Source organism: Danio rerio, chromosome 21 (genome assembly GCF_049306965.1).
Source record: "Danio rerio strain Tuebingen ecotype United States chromosome 21, GRCz12tu, whole genome shotgun sequence".
In the NCBI taxonomy this organism is placed as follows: domain Eukaryota; kingdom Metazoa; phylum Chordata; class Actinopteri; order Cypriniformes; family Danionidae; genus Danio; species Danio rerio.
The window spans coordinates 8,575,001-8,591,545 of NC_133196.1; the positions used below are offsets into that span (position 1 = coordinate 8,575,001).

Genomic DNA, 16,545 nt, shown 5'->3' on the forward strand with positions numbered 1-16,545 from the left:
AGCTGTACAGATTAGAGCTGCACCATTATAATCGTTAAAAGATCGTTAGAATCATTCAACAATCAAGTACGGGTAGGCTTCATGTTTTTAATGTTTTCTACTAACGTTAGTTAACGTTAGTCTTATGATGCAGACATTCAAATTAACACAGCGATGCTTAGATAACAGCTTTGTATAGTTCGGATATAAAAAACTGGCGTTTATGATAAATGTAAATAATCACCGTTTAAAAAAGTGAGGCTTGTAATGACGGTTGTAGTTAATTACGCCAACAGGTGGCGACAAGCAACTATTAAGTATTTGTCACTGAAGAATTCGTTACAAAATAAGTAGGGCCTATAACGTTACCGAATCACTCGTTAAAATTAAGTTTTATTAAAAGTATATATTATACACGGGTTGAACGGATTAGAGCTGCACAACCCGCTAACAGATCATGAGAATCATTCAGCAAAGTAGCTTATGGGTAAGTCTTCATGCTTATGTTGCAAACATTCAAATTAGCACAGAGATGCTTAAATAACAGCTTATAGTTCAGATATAAACACTGACGTTTATGGTAACGTTAAGGTAACCCTGCTGAAAATTGACCAGCCTGGTTTTAAAGGGGTTTTGGCCACTTTCAGGCTGGTTTCCAGCCACTTCCAGCCTGGTCCTAGCTGGTCAGGCTGAAAAGTGACCAGCTGACCATCCTGGTTTAAGCTGGAATATAGCTGGTTTTGGCTAGGCTCCCAGCCTGGCTAGGCAGGTAAAGCTGGTTTTAGCTGGTCATCTCCCAGCCTGTCTAGCTAAAACCAGGCTGGAAACCAGCCTGGAATTGGCCAAAACCCCTCTAAAACCAGGCTGGTCAACCAGCTAAAACCAGTCAATCATCCTAGGCTGGTTTAAGTTGGATTTTTCAGCAGGGAAATATAAAAATAACCGTTTAAAACCTTTTAAATAACGGTTGTATGTTACGCCAACAGATGGCGACAAGCAACCATTAAGTATTTGTCACTGAATAATAATATTGTTATTATATAATGTAATATTGTTTTAAATTCCTTATTTATACTTTAACGATCCAAACTGAGTTTTATAAGTATTAAAAGTATATTATTCACAAATTGTACGGATTAGAGCTCCACAACTCGCTAAAAGATTGTGAGAATCATTCAGCAATGTATAGGTAAGTCTTCATGTCTTTAATCTTTTCCACTAAGCTAGTTTTATTAATTCTGTGTTAAACATTCAAATTATCACAGAGGTGCTTGGATAATAGTTTATAGTTTGGATATAAACACTGGCGTTTATGGCAAGGTAAATTAAAAAATTGAATTAAATGAATAATAATAATGATTATAATGAATTAATGAATAATTCCTTATTAAATACAAATTAATAATATATAAAATATAATACTAATTTAATATAATATAAAAATAAAAAACCTCTAGTTAATTCTTTTTTTTATTAATTCATTGGCTATTCAGAATCGCCATGAGTGAATTGTGATTTCTATTATAATCAAAACAATTGTCACTCCCTCCATAATTGTGCAGTTCTGTTATTGATGTGTTTCTAATGTAAAACAGTGTGCTTACAGGCTCCGATTCTCTCCTCCAGAAAGCCGACCTGTTCGCTGAGCGACTCGATGCGGTCCAGTTGCTGCAGAGAGTGGGACAGGAAATTGGTTCGCTCAGACAGGAAGCTGTTGGTGTCCCCTGCTCCGTCCAGAGGTAGGAGAGTGGTGAAGGGTGCTAGAACCATCTCCAGTTTCTGCAGAGAGAAAGAGAAAGGTATTTTAACATTCGAGGACACTGACTTGCTTTAAATCCTTCTAACTGTCGAGATTTGTTTTTGTTTTATTATTATTTTTGCAAACTAAGAGGCAAAATTAGTAATTTCAGTTAATATATCATTAAAACAGCTCTTCCAGTCGGCACCCAGTACTGGAAAACACCCATTCACACACACACACACACACACACTCATACACTACGTCCAATTTTATTCATTCATTTTCCTTCGGCTTAGTCCCTTTATTCGTCAGGGGTCGCCACAGCGGAACGAACCGCCAACTAATCCAGAATATGTTTTACACAGCGAATGCCCTTCCAGCTGCAACTCAGTAATGGGAAACATCCATACACACTCATTCACACTACGGCAAATTCAGCTTATTTAATTCACTGTACAGCGCATGTGTTTGGACTGTGGGGGAAACCGGCGGACCTGGAGGAAACCCATGCCAACACGGGGACGGGGAAAACATGCAAACTCCACACAGAAATGCCAACTGGCCTGTGTTTCAGAAGCTGCGATGTGTGAGTTTCACTGCTGCTTTTAATTAAACCATTAGTGAAGCTTTGAACCTATAACCTCTTTTGGCAGCTTCCCCTCGTTTGATGTAGGATTTGTGTCCTGGGGGAGTGTGTGTGTGTGTGTGTGTGAGAGAGAGAGAGAGAGAAAGAAAGAAAGGAAGAGCAGTGTTGAGTGTGTGTGTGTGTGTTTGTGTGTGTGCGTGCGGGTGTGTGTGCGCGTGTGCGGGTGTGTGTGCGTGAACACATTGTTGAGTCTGTGTAAGAAGAAAAAAGCATTTGTTGATGTTGTGTGTCTGTGTCTAAACTCTTTCTTATTAATTGTGTGTGTCTGTGTGCGTGTAAGCGTGCGTGTGTGTGTTAAAACTGTGTGTTAGAGCATGTGTATGTAGAAGCTTTGTTGATAATGTTGTGTGTGTGTGTGTGAGTGTGTGTGTGTGTGTGTGTGTGTGTGTGTGTGTGTGTCTAAAAGCTTTCTTGATGGTATGTCTGTGTGCATGTGTGTGTGTTAGGTCTGTGGTTGTAAGCATATGTGTGTGTGTGTGTGTGTGTGTGTATATGTATATATGTGTATGAGTGCATTGTTAAGTCTCTGTGTGAGAGCATGTGCATGTAGAAGCTTTGTTGATGTTGTGTGTGTCTGTGTGTGTATGTTAGAGAGAGTGTGTGTTAAATCTGTGTGTGTGAGAGCATGTACATGTAAAAGCTTTGTTGAGGGAGTGTGTGTGTATCTGTGTGCGAGAGAGAGAGAGAGTGTTGAATCTGTGTGTGTCAGAGCATGTGCATGTAGAATCTTTGTTGATGGTGTGTGTGTCTTTGTGTGCAAGAGAGAGAGTGTGTGTTGAATCTGTGTGTGTCAGAGCATGTGCTTGTAGAGGCTTTGTTGATAATATGTGTGTGTGTGTGTGTGTGTGTGTGTGTGTGTGTGTGTGTGTGTGTGTGTGTGTGTGTGTGTGTGTGTGTGTGTGTGTGTGTGTGTGTGTGTGTGTGTGTGTGTGTGTGAATTTACGTTTCTGACCTGCTCCAGGAGCTCCACTCGGTTTTTTAGGATCTGAACCTCTTCAGTAACGTTCTCCACCAACCCCAAACCTCCACCTTAAAGAACAAAAGAAACGCATGCTCAGATTAGCAGCAGACCACACACACACACACACTCACTCTCTGACATTCAGGCTTAATAAATACCACACAGCACTATTTTTTGATGTTTAAGGATGCAGGTTTGGAAAATTAATAGTTTTTTTTTTACAGACAGCATGAACATACACAATTGCAGTCTTCTGTAAGCCGTCCAGAGTTCAGTGTTGTTGTTTTATGTTATATTTCTGCTTGCCTGAGGATTAATATCCAGAGAGATCCCAGAGCAGAGCAAAGAGCACAGAGGAACAGACAGGCCGACAGAAATAGAAAGAGAAAGAGAGAGAGACTGGAGGGGCTGATAAAGGGGACGCTTGAGGTTTGGCAGAAATATGATTAAAAAAAATGTTGATATGCACTCAAGTCAAAAAGTCTGAGACCACTAGTAAACTACTGATTCTTGTACTTTGTTTTATAGTTAGATAAAAAAAATATGGAATGCAAATTAAAGTGTCTCCATAGCAAAGAAAAATAATTAAATTATGAAAAATCTTTACTATATTTAGAATTAATTTATTTTATATTATATTATATTATATTATATTATATTATATTATATTATATTATATTATATTACACTCACTGGCCACTTTATCAGGTACACCTGTCCAACTGCTTGTTAATTTTTAATCAGCCAATCACATGACAGCAACTCAATGCATTTAGGCATGTAGACATGGTCAAGACGATCTGCTGCAGTTCAAGCCGAGCATCAGAATGGGTAAGAAAGATGATTTAAGTGACTTTGAACGTGGCATGGTTGTTGGTGCAAGACGGGCTGGTCTGTGTATTTCAGAAACTGCTGATCTACATTGATTTTCACGCACAACCATCTCAAGGTTTATAGAGAATGATCTGAAAAACAGAAAATATCCAGTGAGCAGCAGTTCTGTGAGCACAAATGCCTTGTTGATGCCAGAGGTCAGAGGAGAATGGCCAGACTGGTTCCAGCTGATAGAAAGGCAACAGTAACTCAAATAAGCACTCGTTACAACTGAGGTATGCAGAAGAGCATCTCTGAACACACAACATGTCCAGCCTTGAGGCAGATGGGCTACAGCAGCAGAAGACCACACTGGGTGCCACTCCTGTCAGCTAAGAACAGGAAACTGAAGCTACAATTCACACAGGCTCATCAAAATTGGACAAGAGAAAATTGGAAAACCATTGCCTGGTCTGATGAGTCTCGATTTCTTCTGCAACATTCAAAAGGTTGGGTCAGAATTTGGCATCAACAACATGAAAGCATGGATCCATTCTACCTTGTATCAACAGTTCAGGCTGCTTGTGGTGTAATGGTGTGGGGCCCTTTTCTTGGCACACTTTGGGTCCATTAGTACCAAATAAGCATTGTGTCAACGCCACAGCTGACCTGAGTAATGTTGCTGATCATGTCCATCACTTTATGATCACAATGTATCCAGTTTCTTATGTCTACTTCCAGCAGGATAACGCGCCATGTCATAAAGTGTGAATCATTTCAGACTGAGTTGAGTTTTCTGTACTCAAATGACCTCCACAGTCACCATAACTCAATCCAATTGAGTACATTTGGCATGTGGTGGAACAGGAGATTCGCATCACGGATGTGCAGCCAACACATCTGCAGTAACTGCGTGATGCTATCATGTCAATATGGAGAAAAATCTCTCAGGAATATTTTCAGTATATTGTTGAATCTATGCCAAGAAGGATTAAGGCAGTTCTGAAGGCAAAACGTGGTCCTACCCGGTACTAGTAAGGTGTACCCAATTCACCTATAGTGCATGTCTTTGGACTTGTGGGGGAAACCGGAGCACCCGGAGGAAATCCACGCCAACACAGGGAGAATAGCCCAGCCGAGGCTTGAACCAGTGACCTTCTTGCTGTGAGGAGATTGTGCTACCCACTGCGCCACCTTGATGCCATTATTTATTACATATATTAATTTTATTCTAACGTCAAAAACTAGAGACTTCTGCACCACAGCATACATTGAATAAGCTCATATTTTATTTCACACTCTTCAATAACACACAGCCAATACCTGTGATTGGCTGATTTTTAAACAGCAGCACTGAATACCCAATAACATCACCCCTGATCACAGTAAGCCCCGCCCCTTGGCAGTTTTTCCTGAATGTTTTGGGTTGCGAGAGCGATCAGTCTAGTCAATGGCTCTTAAACACACACACACGCACACACAGTGAATGTGTCCCAGATGTGTGCTGTTATAAAGGGAAAGCTCTGACCCCCAGCAGTCTGACTCTGATAGATGTGGAATGTGAGCTGCACATTGAGCCAAAATGAATACAGAAACAACAGCTACAAATCGCTGAAGTACAAATTCACCATCGTCATACAGCTAAACACACAAGCTTACTGTTCTCCTGTCTGATGACACTAATGTGGTATTAAATAGAAGGTTTTGAAGACTCTGGGTCCCATAAACTATTTGGACGTTAGTTTATGGGGTCAAGTGATGTTAGAGCTAGAGGCAATGCTCTCGTTTTATGCCTGTTTTTCTCAGTTCACTTAGATTTGAGCAGAAATGCAAAATCAGCAAGCTGGAGAAACATGCACCAAAACGAAACAACAACAAAACGAATAAAATCCCTTATTTTTTTAGAAATAGACACTTTAAAAAAATGTATATTATTAAGATAATTATTAACAGATGCACACACTGAATAAACTACTGAGTAAGAAAGTAAGCACAACATTAACATTTATTTGTACATATCTTACAGTTAGTTTTTGATTAGTATTTTGATCCACCCAGAGGAAACCTATGCCAACATGGAGAGAACATGCAAACTCCACACAGAAATGCCAACTGACTCAAACTAGCGACCTTCTTGCTGTAAGGCAACAGTGCTAACCACTGAGCCACCGTGTTGCATCGATTAAGTTAACTTCACAAATTTAAGTGGACTGAACCTAAAATATTTAAGTTGTCCCCAAAAATCTAAAGAATTTTGTTGTTTCAGCTCATTTTAAATAAGTAGTTTGAACAAGCAGCAAAATCCATTCTTTTGAGTGTAGATAACACTTTAATATGAAATGTTACACAGTTTGAAAAACTTCTCATGTTTGTATTAAATGTTAAAAAATTATTTTGGAGTAAAAGTTAAAATTAAAAACTATATAAAAAAATTAAATAGCTTATAACGTCGAAAGACAGACTATTTAAATATGTAATTTTTCTTTTGAATCTTTTTTTTACTTTAATCTAATTTATTTTTAAAACGCCTAGTGTGTTACACATCATTTAAAAATAAATGAGATTAAGTTAAATTAAATTAAATTCATTTTAACTTTAGTTAATTGTAACTTTTTAACACAGTCTCAATTGTGTGTGTGTGTGTGTGTATAATATATATATATATATATATATATATATATATATATATATATATATATATATATATATATATATATATATGTATGTATGTATGTATATCTAAATTATTAAGCCCATTGTTAATTTTTCCCCCCAATTTCTGTTTAACAGAGAAATTTTTTTCAGCACATTTCTAAACATAATAGTTTTAGTAACTCATTTATAATAACTGATTTATTTTATCTTTGCCATTATGACAGTAAATAATATTTAGATAGATTATTTTTTCTATTTAGATATTTTAGATATTTTTCAAGACACTTCTATACAGCTTAGTGTTATTTTTAATTAGGTTTAATGTCGTTAACTAGGCTAGGTTAGGGTAATTAGGCAAGTTATTGTGTAACGATGGTTTATTCTGTAGACTATCATGAAAAAAAATGCTTAAAGGGGCTAATAATTTTGACCTTAAAGTGGAAAATGTATACAGCTTTTATTCTAGCCAAAATAAAACAAATAAGACTTTCTCCAGAAGAAAAAATATTATCAGACATACTGTCAAAATGACATTTCTCTGTTAAACATCATTTTCGAAATATTAAAAAAAAAAAAAAATTCAAAGGGGGGCTAAAAATTCTGACTTCAACTGTATATGAAAAGTACACACACACACACACACACACACACACACACACACACACACACACACACACACACACACACACACACACACACACACACACACACGTACAAATATACAAATATACAAATGTATAAGTAAATGCGTACTTACACATACAACATAAAGGTACATCATATAACAACAACTATATATCAATAGCAGATGATATGAGTTAATCAGAGAAAAGATGTGTATTAGCTTCCTTCAGAATCCTACAAATGGATTCCAAATTTTAAAAGAACTTTTCAGGTTTTCTCTTGACTGTTTTAGTTAATTTTTCTAAAGACAAACAACAAGACGATTCCTGCAAACATTGTTCAACATGCGGTCTTTCTGTATTTTTAACACTAGATATGATTAGTTTTGCATGTAACAAACTGAAAGTTAACAGTTTTTTAGCTGAGCAAGTAATAATTTTAACTTTTTAAAATGTATTTTAATAGTGTACAACATACATATGTTTCAAATATAAAATAAATATTTCTGAATGTTTAAAATAATTAAATAATTATGTAGTATTATTTTCAGATGCAGTGCTGGCAGTGTTGACAGGTTTGGTGTAAACTGATCTCACACCTTCTGTCCCAGTGGACGTCGGGCAGACAGATGTAAGACTCAACAAGTGTGGGAACACACAAACTAGTGCTCGAGTTCACTGAGAGGCTTCTTTCAAATATTTCCCTATATTACATCTAAAAATAAACAAAGAAATGTAGCATTTCCCTTTTCAGCAAACCTACATGACCTTTACCAGACATTACAGCTCTCAGATCTGTAAAACTGCTGCTCTCTTGTACTTGAACTCTATTGCGAGTGAGAAAACTCCAGGAATGTGTGTTTGAGATGGAGCCAACAATCTGAATGAGTGGCCATTATTTTAGCCAACATGACTGTATAGGGCCAGATCCTCTGTTCTGCTGTTATTTATAAATCTCAGACAGATATGATATAGAGAGAAGATGAAGAAACAGTGGAGGAGAGCGAGACCCTGCCAACAGACTTAAAGACACAGACCAGTTCTGGCATAGAGAGAGACTGATATAGCGAGAGTTATGTTTGCTAGATTCCCACAGTACAGCACTCTTCACTATTAGTGAATTTAACTCTATTAAAAACCTCTGTTTATAGAAGAAAAGTGATTTATATTTAAAAATGCGCAGTGATAGCTGTATTTAGTTAGTAAAATAGTAACCCTGTTGTTAGCTTTAAAACGGCTTTAATGTTAGCTTTAATGCTAATGAGAAATTTAGAAACACTAGCATGTTTTAGCAATTTGCTAGCATGTTTATAAAAATATTTATTTTGACAAGTTACCAATACTATATTATACTGTATTAAGCTGCTACTTGAAAGTTTTGGCAAGTTGATTGCATATTTCTAACAATTGTAACAAGTTGTATCATGTTAGCTTGTCGATCACAGGGTTTTCCTAATTGCTAAAATGTTTACACCAAATTAACATGGTTACGTTGTTGGTGTGTTTTGACATGCTGCTAGCATAAGTTTCTAACTTATTCCAAAGAGCATAGAATCACTAAGAAGCGACACTCTAGTGGGATTCGGGAAACAGCCACTAGACAGCGCAGCGGCCAATTTGGAATGAAAATTCCAATGGAACAACAGCATATTATAAGTCTGTAATGAATGTAGTGTATGAATGAAAAGTGCTGATGATTGTGATAGTATGTGTTATACTGTCATCTTTCAGGTTGTATCTAGGCTTTAATGCGCTTTTTAAAATAATAAATAAAAAACAAACAGCTGCTTGCCATCGCGACAGCAATAACATCCAATGGGAAGCCGACCGCTTTCACTAAAAAAGCTGTGTTGTTGCTGGGCGCTGCTGTTGCAATGGAAAGTTCTATTGAGTGTCGCCTCTTGGTCATTCTAAGCTCTTTGCTTATACCAAAACGTTACCAGCTTGTTTGTAATTGTTTGAACAAGTCGCTAGCATGTTTTTAGCAACAATTTGCTAACCTGCTGTGGCAAGATGTAAACATAAATTAATAGCAAATGCTAGAAAATGCTTGCAACCTGTTAAATATTTCAGTGAATTTATTAGTTATAATAATAATCAGTAACTTAATAATTGAATATTTATTGCTCTCAAACGATCAATTGTGATTAATCTCATCTAGAAAAAAGTATATATATATTTATATAATATTTGTACAACAGTTCTGTCTGGTTTAGGGTTGAGCGGTGTCGACCAATTTGCCATCGTACGCGATGGACGATGGCATCGTCGTCAAAGGCGGAGGTGAATTAATTATTTATGAATAATTAATTAATTCATAACAAATTAATTATTTGTAGCCTACCCTTTCAACTACTGACCTGCATGGTCTTTGTTTAACCCATAAACAAATCACAAATAAATAAAGATAAGTTACACACAAATTACCACCTGTCAATCACTTTTTCCACGGGAGGTTGGTCGGTAAAAAAGGTGCTCAACCAACAGTATCTGAGGTTTTCACTAAAATTAAAAAGTACAAGTATGAAAGTGAAAGATTGAAGCAGTGTACTGACGCTGTGACACATTACCTGATAGATTCAAAAGACCTAAGAGTCTTTAGATAGAGACAAGAATAATTTAATATCACAACTATAGTAAGACGCGATCCAGCGGTACATCCTTGATAAACTGTCCGACATGCACTGCTCTGGAGCTCAGACAGACGAGCGCATGACAGTGTGTGGCTGTGTGTGTTGTCATGTGATGATTTTCAGTGGACGAAGGGCTGTTCAGAAATGCTAGGTAAGACACGGTGTGGATGTGGATCATTTTCGTTCTAAAATGGCATATTAATACTGAGACGTATTAGTGTAAACGGGGCCTAAGTGTGCATTTTTCGTGAACCCTAGTTTGGTCCTCGAATCTTATTGGCTGATATCAGTAATGTCAAGTAATGTCAGTCTCATCAAACCTCTTCACTCTTGTGTATTACTCGAGCCACACGAGTGGCAAAAAGAGGACTACAGGTTGACAAAAATTGCAGCTGTTGGACAACATAATGAACTTTTGAGGCTTTTTTTAGGTGAGCATGTAGTTGTTTAGATTGCAACTATGCAATTTATTTATAAGGATAGTGCCTATTTTAAATATTCATCATTTTGAGATTCAACTAGTTGGCGGCCATCATCCTGTCATACTGAGCAGAGCAAAGACGGTTGAAGTTCCGCCACAAGATGGCGACAGAGATCGCATAATTTGTCCTTAGGGGAGCAAAACAGTAATTTTTCAGTGTAAGTTTTAAACTACAGCTGTACAAATCATTACAGAACAGGTAAGTAACATTCTAAGTCAATCTCTCTCTTTTTTATGTTGTAATTCTGTATTTATACCATAGTAATCTGGTAGTGTTTGCTTTGCTTGGACTTTTTCAGGGTTAATTTTTGTGATCTCCCGATTGCAACAGAGAAATACTGGAAAATTTCTGTAGACTGATGGCATTTCATGTCATTCAGCTTTATAATTTTAAAATGAGACCAAAACCATCTGTTTTGTCATCCCTTTAGACATTGTGCTAGAAAATCATTCAAATACTAGCTCTAACATGACGTTGGTGAAGTAGCAATGGTTCTGCTGTTCTGACCATCAGCTGCAGATTTGTATGAAAGGTGGAAGAAAGTTGTTCCTCTAGTGTCTAGAAAGTAGTATACTGTAATACTGATTATATATGTAAATATATTTCTTTTGAGTATTTTAGTTTTTTATTATGTGTGTATTTATACATATATAGATAAATATACACATATGTAAATTTATTTTTACATATTTATTTTACTCAAATATATTCAATGAAAATATTCACAGTTAATTAAATTAAATATTAAGACATTGTAAAATATGCAAACAAACATACAACAAACAAATTAAAGACAACACATCTGCCAAGTAATATGAATTGATAACATGTTAAGTCATAGATGAGCAGCTGGTTTTTCGGTGGGTCTGTTTCTAGTGTTTTTTTATGCAGTCGGACGTGCTCAGTCTGTAGGTTATAGTTGTGTTCACCAGTCACAGTGCACTATTACTCACGGTACGAGTTGAGAGTGGCATAGCGCGTACCAAAAGTAATAATGAACCGTGAGGCCGGTAAGACTCAAATCTCCACCTGCAGCAGTGCTAGAGGACACACACACTTAAACACAGCAGTATAACACACCCACAATCAATTCGATTGCGCTTATACAATGCAGATTCTGTAAAAGCAGACAATAACCATTCACACATTCTCATACACCGCCATCATATTACCACAACATAAACATTGTAAAAGTGTTTAACACTCCTGAATAGCCTGAGTAAGTGCGTCTCTGTTGAAATGAGTGTGTGAAAGTGCTGGATTTGCAGTGGGTTGGTGAAGTATGTGTCTGTACATGCGTTTTCAGTTATTGTTGCCCACAAGCCCTTGTGCAATGGAAACAGGGAAAACTGAGACGGTTTTCTCCCACATTTTCAGAAAGTGGTCAGGAATGTGAGACCAGAACTGTCATGATAGCTTATGAAGGTATGAAGAGAGGATAATGAGTTATAAAATGATGAATTCTGATAGGTGTGAACATATTGCAGTAGGGTTTGACAGTAATGTGCAATTTGTGTCTTATATGTGGACAAAAGTGACTATATTTATTTTTCGTATGACCTTATGAACATAGTAAATGAACATGGTAAAAATGCTGTATTCCAAACAATTCCTTTATGTTGTCCATAAAATTTAAACTCTATGCGCACACAGGCTAATAGGGTCATCTTATCTGCTCCAGCGTCATTACTATATGGCACAGGGGATTAGTTGCTGTCACTTCAGCAGCCAATGAGCTTCTCCTCATCCTGTTAAATGCTCCTTGTCATTTAACAATGTTAAGCTATGGTGCACTTTCGGAGACCCTCCTCCACCCCAGCTCCACTTTTGTTTGCAGCATTCTCAAACGGCATGTCTGTGTGTATACTGGCAGTCTGTGTCTGTGTGTATACTGGCAGTAGCAGGTCTTAGGCTGCGTCCGAAACCGCCTACTACTTAGTAGGTACTGTATTTGAATTTAAACATACTACTCGGCCGATAGAAAAGTACGTTCTATACAGTATGAATGTGAAAAGTATGAATGGAATTCGTACGTACTACATCCGCTATTTTGTCATGGTCACGTGTCAGTTGCGTCGCTTCACTTCCATTCATGAATTCTCTCGCGGGGCATTATGGGATAGCGCAGCGTGCATGAGATGCGCACTCCAGAATCTCGCCGGAAGCAGTAAGTCATCTGTGTATTTCTCGCATACTAATTTTCGAATTCTATGAATTCGGACATACTACTCGGCTCGCATACTGATTTTAGCGTACTTTATAGTATGGAAGTAAGCGGTTTCGACGCAGCCTTAGTACTTGCTCTGCCATAATAATCAAAGCAGAAGCAGCAGCAGCGTAGCAAATCTATACTGCCAAGGTCAAATACAACAACCTTGCCATATACATATTCATTACCAAACTAAATCCTGAGTGGAGTCATGACAGAATTGTATTTACAAAATTAAGTGGATTAAACATAAAACAATTAAGTTGCACCCCAAAATAAAAATCATATTTTGAGTGAACTACGAAAACAATTTTGTTTACAAAAGGAAATGGTAACACTTTGATTTAAGTCCCCATGCTTACTATTAATGAGTGCCTTATTACCTGACTATTATTAAGAGATATTCTATTTATTATTACTTATAAAGTACATATTTTGCATGATCTTATTCAGCATTCCTCATCATACCCAACACCTAAGCCTATAACTGCCAAAATGATTAATAATAAATAGCAAATAAGGAGTTTATTGAGCTAAAATTCATGTTTTTAATAGTGAGAATTGTACCTTAAAATAAACTGTGACTTAGTTAAATGTTAAGGTTGAATCAAAGTTGTATAACCAGAATATGAAGTGTACATTTTTCTTTTGTTTATTTGAGCATTTTTTTTCAGTCCTGTAATGTAATCATAGTATAATAATTATGTAAATATAGTATAATAATATATAGAAATAATAAAATTAATAAATACATAAATATATAATGATAATATGTTAAATGTATGTAATCATTCAGAGATTCAAAATAGGTATGTCATTAGGATAATTTTTAAATCAAATACATTTTAATCATGGTTGTGTGAAAAATATATACACACTTATTATGAAAATAACATTTTAAAAGAACAAATGTAAAAGACAACGGAATGTAGTGTTACTATTAAACATTGTCATTATTATTATTATTATTTTAGATAGTTTCGATGAAGAGTTCTGTCTGTTTATTATGCATTACTGGGAGTGAATTTGAATCTGCTGCGGATGATGTGTGTATGTATCAGTGTGTCTGTATGTGATGATGATGATGATAGTGATGATTACTCTGCTCTTACCAGTGTTCCGTGAGGAAGCAGGATTTTTTGAACATGTGACTTTATCTTCATCCAGACTGAATCCCTCCTCACACACACATTGAAAACTGCCCAGCGTATTCACACACTTCTGAGAGCAGCTCTGAGCCTCCTTACACTCGTCCACATCTAAGAGACAAACAGCCTTTCACTTATCTTAAAAACAGTTATTTATAATGCTAGTAAAGTTAGGGTTTCTACATCAGTCTTCAATCTTAAGATGCTATTTAAGATTAAGTATTTATATTTTGTACTATTGATATTGTTTATACTAAATGTATTATTAATATGTTGGTAGCTTTTTGTAGCATTTAATGAGTTGCTTATGTTTTATCATGTTGCTAGGGATGTTTAAATAAATTGCTAGCTTGTATGTAATTTTTAACGATTTACCAACATGTTTTTGTTAACAAGTTGCTAAGTTTGTTTGAGCAAAGTTGCTAGCTTGTAACTGTTAATCAGTTACCAACATGTGTTATCACATTGCTAGCATGTTTCTAACAAGTTAACAGTTGCTAGCTTATTTGTAACATTTTTATACGTTGTTAATGTGTTTGTAGCATATTTGAAGAAACTGCTAGCACGTTTCTAGCATTTTTTAACAATTCACTTGTTTGTTTGTAAGATTTGAACAAGTTGCTAACATGTTTTAAGCTGCTAGCATGTAATATGTTAAACATTTTTCCAGCAAGATTTCATGTAGCATGTTTTATTAAGTTTGCAACAATTAACAAGATGCTAACATTTTTATAATGTCAGTTGTTTGTTTCTAACATTTTAACAGGTTTCTAATATGTTCTACAAAGTTGCTTACATGTTTTTGCATATTTAAACACATTACTTGCACCTTTCTAGTTTGTTTTTAACAATTTGCTAACTTGTTTGTAATATTTTAACAAGTTGCTAAAATGCTTTTTTTTTTTTACCAAAATCTAACATGTTTTACAGGATGTTATGTTGCAAAATGTTAACATTTTTATCATGTTTGTAGGTATTGTTTTTACCTTTTACCATGTTACTAGCATGTTTCAACAATTCACTAGCTTTGAAAGATTTTAACAAGTTGCCAACATGTTTTATGTTGCTAGCATCCAATATGTCTTAAACATTTTCTGGCAGGATTTCACATAGCATGTTTTAATAAGTTGTCACATAGCATGTTTTAATAAGTTTTTTGAACATTTAACAAGATGCTAAAATATTTTATCATGTCAGTAGTATGTTTTTAACATATTACCAAGTTTCTAGCATGTTTTACCAAGTTGCTAACATGTTTAGCGTATTTGAACACATTGCAAGCTTGCACTAGCTTGTTTTACAATTTATTAGCTTGTTTGTAATATTACATTTTAAAAAGTTGCTTACATGTTTATGCTGCTAGCATCTGATATGTTTTTAAAAATTTCTGGCAAGATTTCATATAAGATGTTGTAATAAGTTGATAGCTTGTTTGCAACATTTAACATTCAACAATTTTATCATGTCAATAGTTTGTTTATAACATTTTTACATGATTCTAACATGTTTTACCAAGTTGCTAACACATTTTTAGCATATCCAAACACATTTCTTGCATATTTCTAGCTTGTTTTAACAATCTGCTAGCTTGTTTATAAGATTTTAAGAAGTTACTAGGATGTTTTATGTTGCTAGCATCTAATATGTTTTAAATGTTTTCTGGCAGAATTTCATGTTGCAAGATTATAGCATGTTTTAATAAGCTGATAACTTGTTTGTTTCTAGCATGTTTTTAACATGTTTTAACAATTTGCTAGCTTTTTGATAAGATTTTAACAAGTTGCTAACACATTTAATATTGCTAGCATCTAATAGGTTTTAAACATTTAACAAGATTCTAACATTAGTCATGTTAGTTATTATTTATCATGTTAGTAGTTATTTTTAACATTTTAATGAGTTTTTATATCATATTAATATTAACAATTATGAGCATACAACAGTAATGTGTGTTTGTTTGTACCTATTTGGCAGAATCGTCCTGTCCATCCTCTCAGACAGGCACAGTGATTGGGCCTTACACACGAGCCTCCGTTTGCACAAGACTGTTCACATACCGCTATATAGAGTGAGACAAATATAAATACGCACATAAAAAAGTGAGCGAAAACACATTCAGAACTCACTTAAAGGTGCAATTGGAGATGTTGGAAAATGCTAGCATTAGCCATAGCACTGAAAGTTTTACGTCCCACCATACAAATCTCCATCCAAAGGCATGCCTCATGAGTAGGGCCAGATGGAATCTGCTGACATTTTTGCTATTTTTACGCATAATTTTGGTAAAAAAATTTTGGATTTATGTGGAATAATTTTGGGAGTATCATAACTAAAAACTTAATTTATGAACTAAAAAGTAATACCTTTTTAACTTGTATTTAATGTTTATAATGTTACTTCAATTAGATCCACTTCATTTGGTAAACAAAGCAAGTCTCTCATATAATATATCTACTAAAAGACAGAAAATATTACTTTACAAACTTTATTGGTAATAAATCATTTGAATATTTTCATATTAGTCAATAATATTACTGAAATTAATTTTAAAACTGAATAAATATAAATTTACACACATTTACACAAGTAAATAAACAGAATCAATGATGGGCTAAAAATCTGCAGAATTCTGCGTGTGCAGATTCCGTGTCGGCC

General features: G+C 35.3%; 1 protein-coding gene, 1 long non-coding RNA gene and 1 other non-coding gene across 7 annotated transcripts in view; 1 reads left to right on the plus strand and 2 right to left on the minus strand.

The window, feature by feature from the left end:
* egfl7 (EGF-like-domain, multiple 7) overlaps positions 1 to 16,545 on the minus strand; it is a 36,882-nt gene that overhangs the window by 312 nt on the left and 20,025 nt on the right. For 2 of the 4 annotated variants that reach the window (XM_073934957.1, XM_073934958.1), the window contains exons 5-8: positions 15,854 to 15,949; positions 13,855 to 14,001; positions 3,310 to 3,395; positions 1,584 to 1,758 (exon numbers count right to left, since the gene is read on the minus strand). In XM_073934957.1, coding sequence (XP_073791058.1) covers positions 1,584 to 1,758; positions 3,310 to 3,395; positions 13,855 to 14,001; positions 15,854 to 15,949 — 504 coding nt within the window. The remainder of the gene's footprint in view (positions 1 to 1,583; positions 1,759 to 3,309; positions 3,396 to 13,854; positions 14,002 to 15,853; positions 15,950 to 16,545) is intronic. The other 2 variants (NM_001040385.1, XM_009295171.5) reach the window with 1 other exon arrangement.
* Positions 1,699 to 16,545, plus strand: part of LOC141379972 (uncharacterized) — a 60,475-nt gene continuing 45,628 nt past the window's right edge. For both annotated transcript variants that reach the window (XR_012397128.1, XR_012397129.1), the window contains exon 1: positions 1,699 to 1,778. This is a non-coding gene — a long non-coding RNA (uncharacterized lncRNA). The remainder of the gene's footprint in view (positions 1,779 to 16,545) is intronic.
* Positions 11,450 to 11,552, minus strand: mir126b (microRNA 126b). The gene has a single exon (NR_030659.1). It is a non-coding gene; the product is annotated as a microRNA 126b (primary transcript).